The 13,912-nt window shown below is 39.3% G+C and overlaps 1 protein-coding gene across 1 annotated transcript in view; it reads left to right on the top strand.

Moving 5' to 3' along the window:
- PARP8 (poly(ADP-ribose) polymerase family member 8) overlaps positions 1-13,912 on the top strand; it is a 200,283-nt gene that overhangs the window by 148,133 nt on the left and 38,238 nt on the right. Inside the window, exons 11-15 of the mRNA XM_023507640.1 lie at positions 2,005-2,071; positions 9,161-9,286; positions 9,785-10,349; positions 12,376-12,426; positions 12,512-12,607. Of these exons, the coding sequence (XP_023363408.1) occupies positions 2,005-2,071; positions 9,161-9,286; positions 9,785-10,349; positions 12,376-12,426; positions 12,512-12,607 (905 nt within the window). The remainder of the gene's footprint in view (positions 1-2,004; positions 2,072-9,160; positions 9,287-9,784; positions 10,350-12,375; positions 12,427-12,511; positions 12,608-13,912) is intronic.

Raw genomic sequence — 13,912 nt, 5'->3', positions numbered from 1 at the left:
GCCTCTGACCAGGGTTGCTACCAGTCGGCCATCTTCCCAGAATCCTCCACTACTGCTTCTCTTGACTGTTCGGTCAAATCTCCTGATGAAACACGTCTCTGATAGTTTGCTTCATTTTCTTTCCTCTTTGCTGTCCTCAAACTCACTCAAGTCAGGTTTTGAGTCCATCGTTGGACTAGCATTGAGCTTGTTGATGTCACCAGTAACTTTGATTTGCTAAATTACCCCATAACCAACTTTGAGTCTTTATCTTGATTGACCTAGCAGTATTTGATAAGAATTGTTCACTTTCTCCTTGAAAAAGTTCTTTGGATTTGTGTCCAGATCAGCAGCATTCTGGAATCTTCCATCTTCCTGAACGTTTCTTTCCAGCCTTGTTTGCTGAGCCAGCCAGACTTCTTTCTCTTCCATCCACACTCACAAAGTGCCTTTAAATATACATATATTTTGGCTAATCCAATTTATATCTTTAGCACATTCCTCTCACCTCAATGCCTAAGTGTTGGGCTTCTTAATGCAATTGCCCACTTCACTTTTCCATCTGAGTGTCAAGTAAGCATCTCAGATTTAAAAGAGTTGAATAACCATCCCCACCTCTCCAGACCCATTTGTCCTACAGTGTTGTACATCACAGAGGTTGGTGTAAGTTCATCCCTCTGGGTGCTCAGGCAGTGATCCTTGAGTTGGTCCTTATTTCCTCCTTTTTTCTTTTCTGCTCTTCAAATAAGTCCATCAGCAGAATCTGTCAGCTCTCCTAGAAATGTGAATCCAAAATGTTCATCACCTCCATGAGCCAAGCGCTATAAAAATCCTGCCTCAGTTCCTGATTGATTTTCCCATTTCTGCCTTTGCCCTGTGAGAAGTTGATCATCCCGTGCACCCACCCGTGGTCCTTCCCTGCTCTCATCCCTGACATGATGCCTTGTTCATTTCTCCCCAGCGAGAGCATGCGAGCGTCTCTCCTGTTTAGTGGCCTTTGCCCCCGGCGTTTGCTCAGGTGGAGATGACTGTCTTCCTGTCCCTTCTTACTGAGTGTTGGAATGCTCACAGCAGCCCCGTACTGCTGCCCTTTTTTGTTTTTCTCCAGAGTCTTTATCGCCTTTCACATTGTGTCCTATTTTCTTACTTGTTCTTCATCTGTCTCCTTCCACTGACTGCAGGTCACGGGGGCAGAGATATCTGCGTGTGTGTGTGTGTTTTCACCTTTCCACCTCCAGTGACTGGCACGGGGGCACACAAGCATACTCTAATTGGCTCACATCTGTAATCCTAGCACTCTGGGAGGCGGAGGCCAGTTGATTGCTTGAGTTCAGGAGTTGAAGACCATCTCCAAAAATAGCTGGGTATGGTGGTGGGTGCCTGTAGTCCCAACTATTCCAGAGGCTGAGGCAGGAGGATTGCTTTAGCCCAAGAGTTCGAGGTTCCTATAAGTTGGGATGCCATGGCACTCTACTGATGGTGACAAAGTGAGACTTTATCTAAAAAAAAAAAAAGACAGAAAATTGGTTAATGAATGATAAAGTGTTGCTTTGGGGTAAGTTATTAATTTCTTAAACATTATAGTTATAGATTTAAAGAAAAACATATAAACCTGATAAGTGTATGAACATGAGAGACTATATATACGTACAGTGAAAAGTAAGTCTATGCCTTACCCTCATCTCATGTTGTTGAATTCCAAAAATGACGTATGTGTATACTGGCACGTGTCTTCAAAAAGGAGTGCACTGGCCTATACAGGACCGTTCAAGCTGTTTCTTGTCTTGGAGATCCTTCTGCATCATTACACGTGTTATACATTTACATATATTATACAATAATGTATACTGACCAACCATGAGGATCTCTTGTATATATTGCATAAAGAGCAACGTATAGGACTGTGTGTACGCGGTCCTTTAAAGCGTGTGTATGTATAGGCACATGTATATACCAGTACGTCACTGTTTCTCCTGTCTGAGTTTCAAGTCAGTGTTTGACTAAGATTATTTTCTTCTTTTCCAGTGCCCACTGTTGATGTCTTTCAGATTTCCACAAAAGAACGGTTTGGATTGGGACATCAGCTAAAAAAGTAAGTTTTTCAAAGTGTAAAAAACGTAAATTTCTGCTGAAGAGACCCGAGTTATTGTTTTGCTTGCTTTTAAGAACTGTTTATTTAACAGCTTCCTGAAGTAAGTGCCTCAGGAGAGGAGATGGACCTGAGGTTAAGAGCTGCGCTGATAATTTAATTAGCAAAGCTCACCGAGGCGTCCGGGCCAGAGCCCTTCTGTTTGCCGCCCCAGATGCCCTCCCTTCCCTTTGATGCCCAGCACTCTATTTGGGGAGGCTGGCCTTTGTGGACCTTGGCTCCTGGGTCTCTGGACCCCTGATGTGAGTACTAGTCACACGATTAGTCACATCAGGGGTCTAGAGGGAGAGAAGAGAATAAGATGGGAGGACTTCCTGTCATGTTTTCCTCTCTAGTAGGTGGTCTGGAGCTGACTTCAGCTGAAGCTTCCTGCTTCTGTCCCAGGCTGCAGGCTTTGCATGACTCTCTCTGTGTTCTCTTGATGGTTCCACCTGCTTGTTCCTTAGGACCTCGAGGTGGCAACAGCTACTGGCCTTGGGTCACTGCACTATCCTACTTCACATGTCCACCTCTTTCAGACACTCCTGGTATAAATAGACTCTTCGTTTCCTGTTTGGACCTTGACTCATACAGTGACTTGGTTTGTCCCTTATAAATTGACTTGATTCTTCGAAAATTATATATATATATATAAAAAATTAATTTGCATTGACAGATACATTCTTTAGTATGTCATTATTACCCCATATGGCACTGCATTTATGTAGTCTCTAGGATTCTGGCACACTTTGGTATTTTTAATAGACTTGAGATAGAAATAAATGATAATAGGTTTTGAGCATCAGGAGGAGATGAATGATGCCCTTGTGTATTGCCTCATAAAATCTCACAGAGGCTTATTCATAGATTTTCTGCTGTTCAACTCTTAATTTGCTTTTGTGTTCTGGTCTTTAAGTCTATTTTATGTAAAAATCTATTTTTTAGAAACAAAAACTAAATACTAATAGAGCCAGATACAATGAAAGCAGAAAGAAATTGCATCTTAGAGTAGAAAAAGAACACAGATGGGGGCGCCTGTGGCTCAAGGAGCAGGGCGCCGGCCCCATATACCATGGGTGGCGGGTTTAATCCCAGCCCTGGCCAAAACTGCTAAAAAAAAAACAAAAGAAAAGAAAAATGGATGAATTAGAGAATAAGAACTTCCTTTAACCTTTTTTTTTTTTTTTTTTTTTTAAATTAAGTGATCCCCAGTATGAGCCAAGGCATAGACCTTAAGGGTCCATGGGTCTGTGGTTTGGTATGGATCCAGAGAGCTTGTTGTGGCTTTCCTTGAGGAAAATAATGATGTTGTCTTCCTGTTTTCCTTCGGTGACCTTCCACGCAGAGGGAATGTGGCTTTGTCCTCAGACATAGAGTCTAAATTGGGCCTCAGCCTTTAGTAACCAACCCCAAGGTCAAACTGACTTTTAAAACATAGGCATGTGCCTCAATTAGGCATGGTTAGAATGTAGACAATAGATTCTATGGTTGTCCAAATATCTGCTGTAAGAATTTGTGTTTATGGAGAATCCCGAAAAATTATTTATTCTTCTGAATCTGCTAATTTAACTTAAATGTAGATTCATCAAGAGACACCATTAGATAACTGTGTACGTAGAGATGGGGGTTAGGCCCCTCACGAAGGTGTGGACGACATGTTTGCTTTCATTTTAATGACTTGCAGTTTGCCATCCTACGTTGACCTTTATTGAGCAATAGTCTAAGAGAAAACACATTGCAATTATCTATCTTATTTTCTAAATAGAGAACTTTGGCTCGGCGCCTGTGGCTCAAGCGACTAAGGCCCCAGCCACATACACCTAAGGTGGCGGGTTTGAATCCCCAGCCCGGGCCCGCCAAACAACAATGATGGCTGCAACCAAAAAAAATAGCCAGGCGTTGTGGCGGGCGCCTGTAGTCCCAGCTGCTTGGGAGGTGGAGGCAGGAGACTCGCTTGAGCCCAGGAGTTGGAGGTTGCTGTGAGCTTTGATGCCACCGGCACTCTACCCAGGGGGATAGCTTGAGGCTCTGTCTCCCCCCCCCCAAAAAAAAAATAAATAAATAGAGAACTTATTGAGGTCATTTTATGTGCTATCTAGGGTCATCTGTGCCCTGGAGCGCTAGAATGGTTTTGAGCTTTTATGACCTTAAGTTGAGTCAGCAATGCTCAGATGTGGGTTGTGTGTAGACCACATTTGAAAGAAAAAAAGATCTTGTAAATTCCTAGTATTGGATTTAAAGATGTGCAAATACAAAATTAGGCAATAAACCTTTAATGTTTATAATTCTGCCTCTCTAAAACTAAACTCAATTTACATTGTACGTTTAGCTGATTATATTATGTAGTACTCACTTAACAAGGACTCACAGGAGAAATTTTCCCAGTTTTCTGTTCCAGGATTAGATAAGCTCTCCCAGGGCAGTTGTTTTCTGTTGTTTGTATGTTTGTTTTCATTGGATTTTACGTATTTCCTGCACGTAACACATCTTGGAAGGGTTCATGGAGCCTGCTTCTGCATTACGCCATCCAACTTGGGTACCACCTGATCTTGGCACATTTTTTTCCTGTGATTTTCCCCTCTCCAATTTCCTGTCTTGTTTTTAGGCTGTTCGGCTTTACGTACTTTTGTATGCCACTTAAGAGCTTTTTTGAAAAGGTCTGATGGGGTTGATCAAAACAAGAGTTACAAAAGCCAAAAAGTCTAGGAATAAATAGCTTTCCACAATTCATGGCTTCTAAATACATCATAGGGGCGCAGAAAAAGAAATTATTTATATCATTTTAATCCTGACAAATTAAAGAAGGCTATAAGCTGTGTTCACTGTTTAAGTACCAAGTAGAATATGTAATATATATATATATATATGTAATTTATAGTCCCAATCAAATGATGAATGCTTTTGAAAAGTTACTTTCTTTTAGGGAGACATTTTAGCTATATGGAAAATTGGTTAATATGGACTAGAATTACTTTTAGATGATTCTGATATACTTAAGTTTCCTCAATTTAAGCATTTTTAGTTGTGATCCGTAGGTCCTTTTCAGTCTAAAACTACGTAATTTAAGAAATTTGATTTCATCCTCACATTAATTTGTAAGAAGAAACTAAAATATAAAGAGCTTATTTTCCCAACAACATACAGTACGTTAGGAAGGCAGGAGTCTAGAATCTAGACCTTTTGTTACTGATTACGTATGTTTTCTGTAAATAAGAGACACCCTTTATGCAGTTTGTTGTTCTTTATTCTGGCGTGTTTGGGGTAGAAGTGTAGTCTGAACAATGCCAACAGCAAATACTTATGCCATGCTCATTATGTCAGGCACTTAGAATGGGGCCCCATGTGTACTAAGTCACTGAATCTTTACAGGGACTGTATCAAGCAGATGTTACTCTCACAGTCCTAGAGAGGTGGAGCAACTCGCTTAAGCCGAAGAGCAAGAAAATGATGGAGCCAGAGTTTGACTCCAGGACGATACTTTTGATCTGCCCACTACATTAATCTGTCTTTTGTATAATCCTAGATAACCTTTTCCTTAAATCATACATGAATGTATGTTTGACATTGAACGAATATTGAGAGAATGTGAAGTCAATAGAGCAAAAAGCATTTGCATGTTTTCTCCTAGCTGACCTGAAACAGATGCAGTGGTCAGTATCATTCAGGGTGTCTGTCATTCAAAGGGTGAGCGTATCTTAGACATCTGAAATAATCTTGAATTTAGATCAAGTTTGTGTTCAAAGGGGGGGGAAATATACCACAGATCTCCAGTTTTCCATTAAATATGTACAACATAAAATTAGGTATCAGTCTTTCTATGTGGAGTTCCACATATATAAAACCAAATTCCATATACAACTTAAGGTCAAATCAAAATAAAAGACTTAAATTCAAACGAATACCATTAATTCAATCTGATGGAGGATGCTTTGCTGAAGCCGTTTTGCTCCTACAGTTCGAATATAATACTGGCAGCTCCATTGCATGTCCTTTTAAAGTAAGCATGAAGAAGATCATGATGCCATTCACATAAATTTGACTTTCTCTATTTTAAACCGGCCTGGAAGCTTTATTTGTATAGCTGGCTGTGACACCATCTGCTCGTCACTTGGCATAAATGTGTAGTTTATCCTGAAATCTTACTTTTCTTTTTATTGTCAGCCCAATGGCAATGGTAGTGGTTCTTTGTGCCAGCACAACAGCCAGTGCGACGCAGATGTGAATACTGAAATCTCTCAGTGGCTCTGTTGCCAAGAGGTGGTCATTATACCACTTGTTCATATGTATACTTTAGATTACATAAATTAATTAATCTAAAGCTACAAATTAAACCCAGCATTAAATGTCTTATAAATTAACACCTTTTGTATCCAAGAATGTCTAGGAACCTGGATGCCAAGTTAGGAATTACTGAGTTTAGATGTTGAAAGTCACACTTTAGAATGTTCATATCCTGTGAAAGTGGGAACATTTTCCCATGTTGACCTGGTACCCTTAGTTTTGTTGTTGTTGTTGTTCCAGTTAACTTATCAAGATTAGGCAAACCAGTTCACACGGAATGGTGCATAGGAATAGCAAGTTTTTGTAGGAAGAAAATCTGACTGCTTGGTTCCAAGGGCGGTGTCAATGGAGTTTTCAGTTTAGGTACAGGGAGAGGTGATGATTCTAATATTACGATTACATTTTAATTCTACTGAAATGGTGGGTTGAATAAAAACTACAGACATAAAACATATAATAAAAAACTCCCCTTACCCTGAGCTCTCAGCAGATGCACTGCAGGTTGGGAATCACGGCTTTACCCGTGGTGGTTTTACTTCTTTTTTGTCACCACCCCGACTGCTCAAAGGACCCCAGATAATTCTGTGCGTGACTGTTCGTTCTTCTGAACCCATCAAAGCTAGCAGAAGAAAGCTTGGAGTAGAAAAGTGAAGAGATACACTTGTTGGCAACATGAGTTAGTTTTTTTATAATAAGGAATTTAATAATTGGCCTCGTACTAAGAGTCACATCTGTCCCTTTTGAGTAACATGCATTGTGCACGTGAAAACCCTTGTTTGACCATATGCACACTGCCATTCTGTAACCGTTATCCAGGCTAACTGGGGCAGACCTCATTCCTCCATTTGTGAAATGTGCAGATTAATTGCTTACTTGCGGGAGGGTTCTCTGTAAATTTAAGAGTTCTTCGGGAGGGTTCTCTGTAATGGTACCTCTAAAACTCCTGGTGTGCTCCCTGCCATATTGTTTACTAGAAAACAAATGTTGGCACTAGTTTTCTATCGAAAAGTGATCTGTGTTAGAAATAACTGAAAAGAGCATGAAAAACAGACAGTGCAGAAGGGATTTTTGAAAAGAAAACCAAAATGTTCAATTTATTGTACACTTAATGTTTGCCTGAAAATTTTCATGTCTACTTAAATATCAGCGTAGGGGGATCTACTTGTCCTGCCCCTTGTAAGGTGGGATGCAAAAAAGCCACCCCAGCCTGAGACCTTGTACAAGGTCAAGGCTCTGTTGAAGTTCACAGTTGACTTTCCACAGTTCTTTACCATAAACCAATGATGAAGTAATCTTGACATAGAAAATCCTGACATTTGAGAGTTACCAAATTCCTACCTTATGATGGTAACTAAAAATTTTAAGAATAGACAAAGTTTCTAAAACAGCATATTTAAAGGTAGATGGGCTGGACTAAAGACACAGTTTGCTGACCACATTTCTACATGAAGCCAATTTTGCACAATTTATTTATTTATTTATTTATTTATTATTCTTTTTTATTTTTACATATACATGTGATTATTAGGTTTCCACTTTTTGCCTTCACAGAATTGCACCAGCCCCTTATACCGAGAGTGGCAGGTTCAAACCTAGCCCCGGCCAAACTACAAGGAAAAAAATAGCCAGGTGTTGTGGCGAGCGCCTGTAGTCCCAGCTACTTGGGAGGCTGAAGCAAGAGAATCACCTAAGCCCAAGAGCTAGAGGTTGTTGTGAGCTGTGACTCCATGGCAACTCTACCGAGGGCAACAAAGTGAGACTCTGTCTCAAAAAAAAAAAAGAAAGGCTTAAAATTTAACAACAATAACAATGCTTAAGATAAGGACCAGAAACAAAAACCTTGTAAAGAATGAATGAAGATAATAAATACATTCAGATAAAAAATCAGACGACTGTTTCAAGGAAGTATTAAGCAATAATAATAATAGTATTGCCAAGAAAGTGACATTCACAAAAAACATTCTAATTTTTGAGATTTTGGAAAAATAAACAATAAGTTAATTGATGACTCTATGCTGAACCTCAAAGTATTCTATAATAGTCATGCTCTCATTTGACAGTGTGCGTGATTTATTTTTATATGTGATTTCACAGTTTTACTTTGTCTTCCTTTTCATGAAGAAAAATCCAGAAGCACATTAAGTAACAAGAAGTTGGCTTTACTTGTATCTTAATAAATAACGCCATAGGTCAGAAGTTAGCTTAATTAAAAGCTGATATTCAAGCTATACATAGCTTTTATAAAAGATTGCATATCAGCTTTTAATTATTATCCATTTACTAAACTGGACCTATGTTGTCCAGTTGGAAAAAAGAGACTAAATTAAAAGTCATTTATCTGAGTGAAAAAAATAAGTAAATAAATAACACCATAATCAGTAACACCAAAAAATTGTATATCCAACATCAACAGAAGAATTTGGACTTTTTTTTTTGCTACTCCAGATAAAGTTGTTGATCCTGAAGGCCGCCCTTATAATTCTCTGGGTATCCTCCTGGCTCTTCCATCACTTCTTCTATCATGTGATTATTACTTAAATCAAGTTAGACTATAATTTAATTATTTTAATAATTAGCAATTATTATTATTTCCTGCGACCTGATTAGTCACAGTAAAGGCCTGGTATAATTCCATGTGTGATGCTTGCCTTCATGTGAAAAATCTCATGTGTTTATTTCCCTTTGATAAATGCATTCTCTACCTACTGAATACAGAAATATTAATTGAAATGACCTTGGACCATGATAACAGAATTGCCTTTGGGTTGACAGAATCATGCAGACATTTGTGACACAGCAGTGGAAACAGAGCAAAGAAAAATCCAATTGCCTGCACAACAAGAAGTTGTCAGAGAAGAAAGTGAAGTCTCCCCTGCACTTGTTTTCTACTTTGCGCAGGTTGGTAACAGGCAGTTGCATCATTGTCTCGCCAAATGTGGGGCCTGGAGACTCCATGCTTAGAACATTCTTTCTATAATCTTGGCATCTACTTACTATGACTTCAAAGAAAGGACAGATTTTCATACATTCTATCAAAAGATACTCTTTTCTACAGTTAGAGTTTTTATTTCTTTAACATTTGGTTACATGTACTCAAATTACATTCTTTGTTTCTAATTGCATAGAATTTCCTCTAACACACTTAGTTCCAGTAGGGTTCTGGGATGGGGGGGAGGGGAATTCTGTATTTTTTTTTTCCTTCCTCTTTGCATTTCAGGAAAAATGGGATTCAAGGGCCTTGATCATTCTGCAGATACTTTTGATTTCAGTGTTAACTGGGTAGGCTGTATTAAAATGAGGTGGTATCAGCACAGTTGAGTTTCAGCATGACAAGTGGTGTCTGTGGCCTTTTAAGGCCATGATTTGCCCTGTATTAATTGTTGTTCAATTTTGAAGGTCGCCAAGTTATCCTCCCCCGGGGTGTGGGAAAAGTAAATCGAAACTGAAATCTGAGCAAGATGGAATCTCCAAAACGCATAAGCTGCTGCGGAGGACTTGCTCCAGCACGGTCAAGGCGGACGACACGTGCCCCGCAAAGTCGCACAGGACTTTCGGTCGCTCGCTGTCCAGTGATCCCAGGGCTGAGCAGGCGATGACAACCATTAAATCACACAAACTCTTGAACCGTTCCTGCTCTGCGGCTGTTAAGCAAGAGGACTGCCTCACTCTAAAGTCCCATAAACTATTGACTCGATCTTGTTCTGGAGATCCACGCTGTGAGCACAACACCAGCCTCAAGCCCCACAAACTGTTAAGCAGGTCTTACTCCAGTAATCTCAGAATGGAAGAATTATACGGACTGAAAAATCACAAATTGCTCAGCAAGTCCTACTCCAGTGCCCCCAAGTCATCCAAAACTGAGCTTTTCAAGGAACCTACTGCAGAGGGCAGGAGGCTCTCTCTTACCTCAGGGCTTATTGGTATCTTAACACCATCTTCATCTTCATCTTCCCAGCCTGCTGTGCGTAAATATTTTCATCTTGAGTTCTTACATATTAGCTAAGGTGCAGTAGAATATTTTTGGAGGGGTCAGATCTGATGGAAGAAAGCAGCAGGCCTGGTTTTCTGTTCGTTGTCTGTTGTAATCTACTTTTTTCCTTTGTGATACTGTTTGCCACACCAGACGTTTGCAACCAGCACAGAAATGTCAGTTTTGATTCTGAAAAAATCAATGTAGCCATTTACTGGAGAGCCAGTCCAAATTTCCACCATGGTAATGAGGTAACGAACGCTCCTAAAAAGGAAAATAAGTCAATTGGATTCACAAAACCTTTCCTTCCAAGCAAGCATGTAATTTAAAAGTTTCATTAAGCAGGTGCATCTAATCTCTGTTTTTCTCACATGAGTACTGCAGGACCATGTTTTTCTTGTATTAAGAGTAATCTTCCGTAGCCAGGCGTTGTGGCAGCGCCTGATGTCCCAGCTACTGTCGAGGCTGAGGTAGGAGGATCGCTTGAACCCGGGAGTTTGAGGTTCCTGTGAGCTAGGCTGATACCACGGCACTCTATTCTGGGCAAAGGAGTGACACTCTATCTCAAATGTAAATAAATAGTAATCTTTCAGTTTTTAGGGTATCCCAGAAGTAGCCCTTAAAGTCACTATACATAGAGAAAATGAGATATTGTAACTAAATGTATCTTCACTCACAAAATATTCCTTGCAGAGTTTTACCAAACATTTACAAAATCTTCTCTACCTGTTGGCCACTACTTTGTAGAATTAGGTAATGAATATTTTGTAGCTAAAGGTACATTTAGATACAACTTCCCCTTCTCCTTATGTATGGCGACTGGGGGCAACTTCTGGGACACCGTGCATGTGAGAGAACTTTGCCTGTGCGTCCTGTTAACTGTGGAGAGAACTCGCATCCCAGCTGCGTTCCAGAGCCTCCCTTGAAGTGGTTCTTAGTGTGCACTATATACTGAAGCTGTTTCTGGAAACATGGGCCAGGAAGTGACTGTATTAATAACTCCTTTTAGTGGTATTTGTTAGGATCAGGATTGCACAAAATTTATCACTAAGTGATTGGCATTAGAGCTAATTTCAGATGACGAACTAGGCCTTTGTTACGTATATTATTTGCATATTCAAAATAATTGATAAAAGTTTTTGTTTCCTTTTACTAAATGTATGTGTGCGTGTTGGAGGTACATATTTGTCTCTAACCATTAATATGGTTATACTCAACAACAGATGAAAAAATGATACTGCTTTCCAACAGTGATGTTACTCTTTTTTATTCTCACTGTGTCGCCCTTGGTAGAGTGCTGTGACATCACAGCTCACAGCAACCTCAAATTCTTGGGCTTAAGAGATTTTTTTTCTTGCCTCAGCCTCCCAAGTAGGTAGGACCACAGGTGCCCACCACAATGCCCAGTTATTTTCTGGTTGTAGTTGTCATTTGTTTGATTTTTTTTTTTTTTTTAGCAATGCTGGGCTGGGTTTGCACTCACCAGCCCCAGTGTATGTAGCCGGCACCCTAGCCACTGAGCTACAGGCGCCGAGCCAGCATGTTGATAATTTTAGGTGACAATCCTGCTTATACTCAAAGATAAGCTGTAGGACATGGAGAAAATAATGTTGAACAATTACATAATGAAATGTTCCCTGTGATAGCTTCACCCACGAAAGATAATTTCAGATATTCTGTAAAAGAAAGTGTCTTAATGTCGTCTCCTATGGCTGGGCAAATACATAGTTTGGTTTTGTGCCACTCTCAGTAGCTGCCTTGGATTTCCTTGGAGGAATAATTTCAGCTGATTGTAAAATAAGATTGAAGTCCTCTTGTGAAGAGGAATGAGCATTGCCAATGAGTAACAAAGGGGATGACTTTCTATGTTCATGGAAAGATGACTTAATGCATATTTGGTGTACTCAGGAAGATCACTTTTGTATTCACTGTTGCAAAAAGTAAAAGGCCGTAATTTATACATTTTTCAAATTAAAAGGCTATTTTTTTACTTTGCTTTTTTTTTTTTTTTTTATAGCCAAATGGTGCAAAATGCATTCCAATACGAGACCGTGGCTTCCTAGTGCAGGTATGAGCCGTAACCCTGTCCACTGTAGAAATATGTTCAAATCATTTATGAACTCGACTTAATCCTTTCTCCTTATTTCATTCAGACAATTGAGTTTGCTGAACAGCGGATCCCTGTATTGAATGAGTACTGTGTGGTTTGTGATGAGCCGCACGTGTTTCAGAATGGCCCCATGCTTAGGGTAAGTTCCTGTTGGTGGAATGATAGGGTTGACTTAGAATATAAATGACAAGGTTGGAAACACAAAAATTAAAAAGAAGATAAATGCAATTTAAAGTAAATGCTGTCTTTTGGGCAAATTATTTAACACATTAAGTGGCATAGTTTTTAAAAAAATGAGTTAGTATTCTGAATGGGTCTGTGAAAAAGCAAGTAGTTTAATGTTAGGAAAGTACTTCTTGTTATGTTTCTTGCGTTTTACCTAACAGCTGTCTACCTACACCTACGAACATTTAAATTGTGGAGTTTTGAAGAAACAGTGTTTACAGGTTTATGTCACAAAGATGCTTTATCAGTATTTCTCCAAAACTTCACAATTTAAGATGCTCACTAAAGAGAGGCGCGTCTGGGCCCCAAGGCAGTTAGAAGAGGGACACAGTAGCATCAGGAAAATCAGAATACAAACTTCCCACAATGCCAGCTTCTTGACAAATCAGAATATTATCAAGGGAATATGAAAATGATCATTGTGAACATGTGTCAGGGAGAATTATTCAAAAGTTTTCATTTTTGAAAAAGTTTTTTTTACAAAATTCATGGAGCACGTAATCATCATATAAAGTATACAGTTCAGTGGTTTTCAATGTACTGTGGTGTTGTACAACCATCCCGTGATCTTATTCCAGATAGTGGCATTTCCATTACCCTAGAAAGAAATCGCGTAACTGTTAGCAGTCACCGCTAATTTCTCCCTTCCATCAGCCCCTGGAAAATGCTGATTTATTCTGTCCCTATGGATTTGCCTATTCTGGATGTTTGATATAAATGAGAGTCATATAACAGGTGACCTTTCGTTTCTGACTTTGACCTAGTATGATATTTGTAAGTTTCATCTACATAGCATGTATTTATGCTTAATTTTTTTTATGGTTTAATAATATTCCGTTTTACGAACATAGCACATTTGTTTATCCATTCATCAGCTGATGAAATTGCTGGGACATACGTTAACTCTGTTTAACTTTTTAAGAAACGACCAAACTGTCTCAACAGCCGCCACACCATTTTACCTTTGACACATTTTACAAAAATGTGTGAGAGTTCCAATATTCCCTTATCTTCACTTCCTTTTCTTTTTTATTATTATTACCGCCATCTCTTTGTGTATGAAGTTGTTTCTCATAGAGGTTTTCATGTGCATTTCTCTAGTGACTAATGATTTTGAGCATCTTTTTATGTGCTTGTTGACCATTGGTCTATCTCTGGAGAACTTCCTATTTAAGTGTTTTGCTTAGGTTTAAATAGGGTGATTAGTGTTTTTATTGGT

Source organism: Otolemur garnettii, unplaced genomic scaffold (genome assembly GCF_000181295.1).
Source record: "Otolemur garnettii isolate 467f Iridium unplaced genomic scaffold, OtoGar3 scaffold00005, whole genome shotgun sequence".
NCBI lineage: Eukaryota > Metazoa > Chordata > Mammalia > Primates > Galagidae > Otolemur > Otolemur garnettii.
Note: the sequence above shows the minus strand (reverse complement) of the source record. Positions and strands in the feature narration are given on the sequence as shown.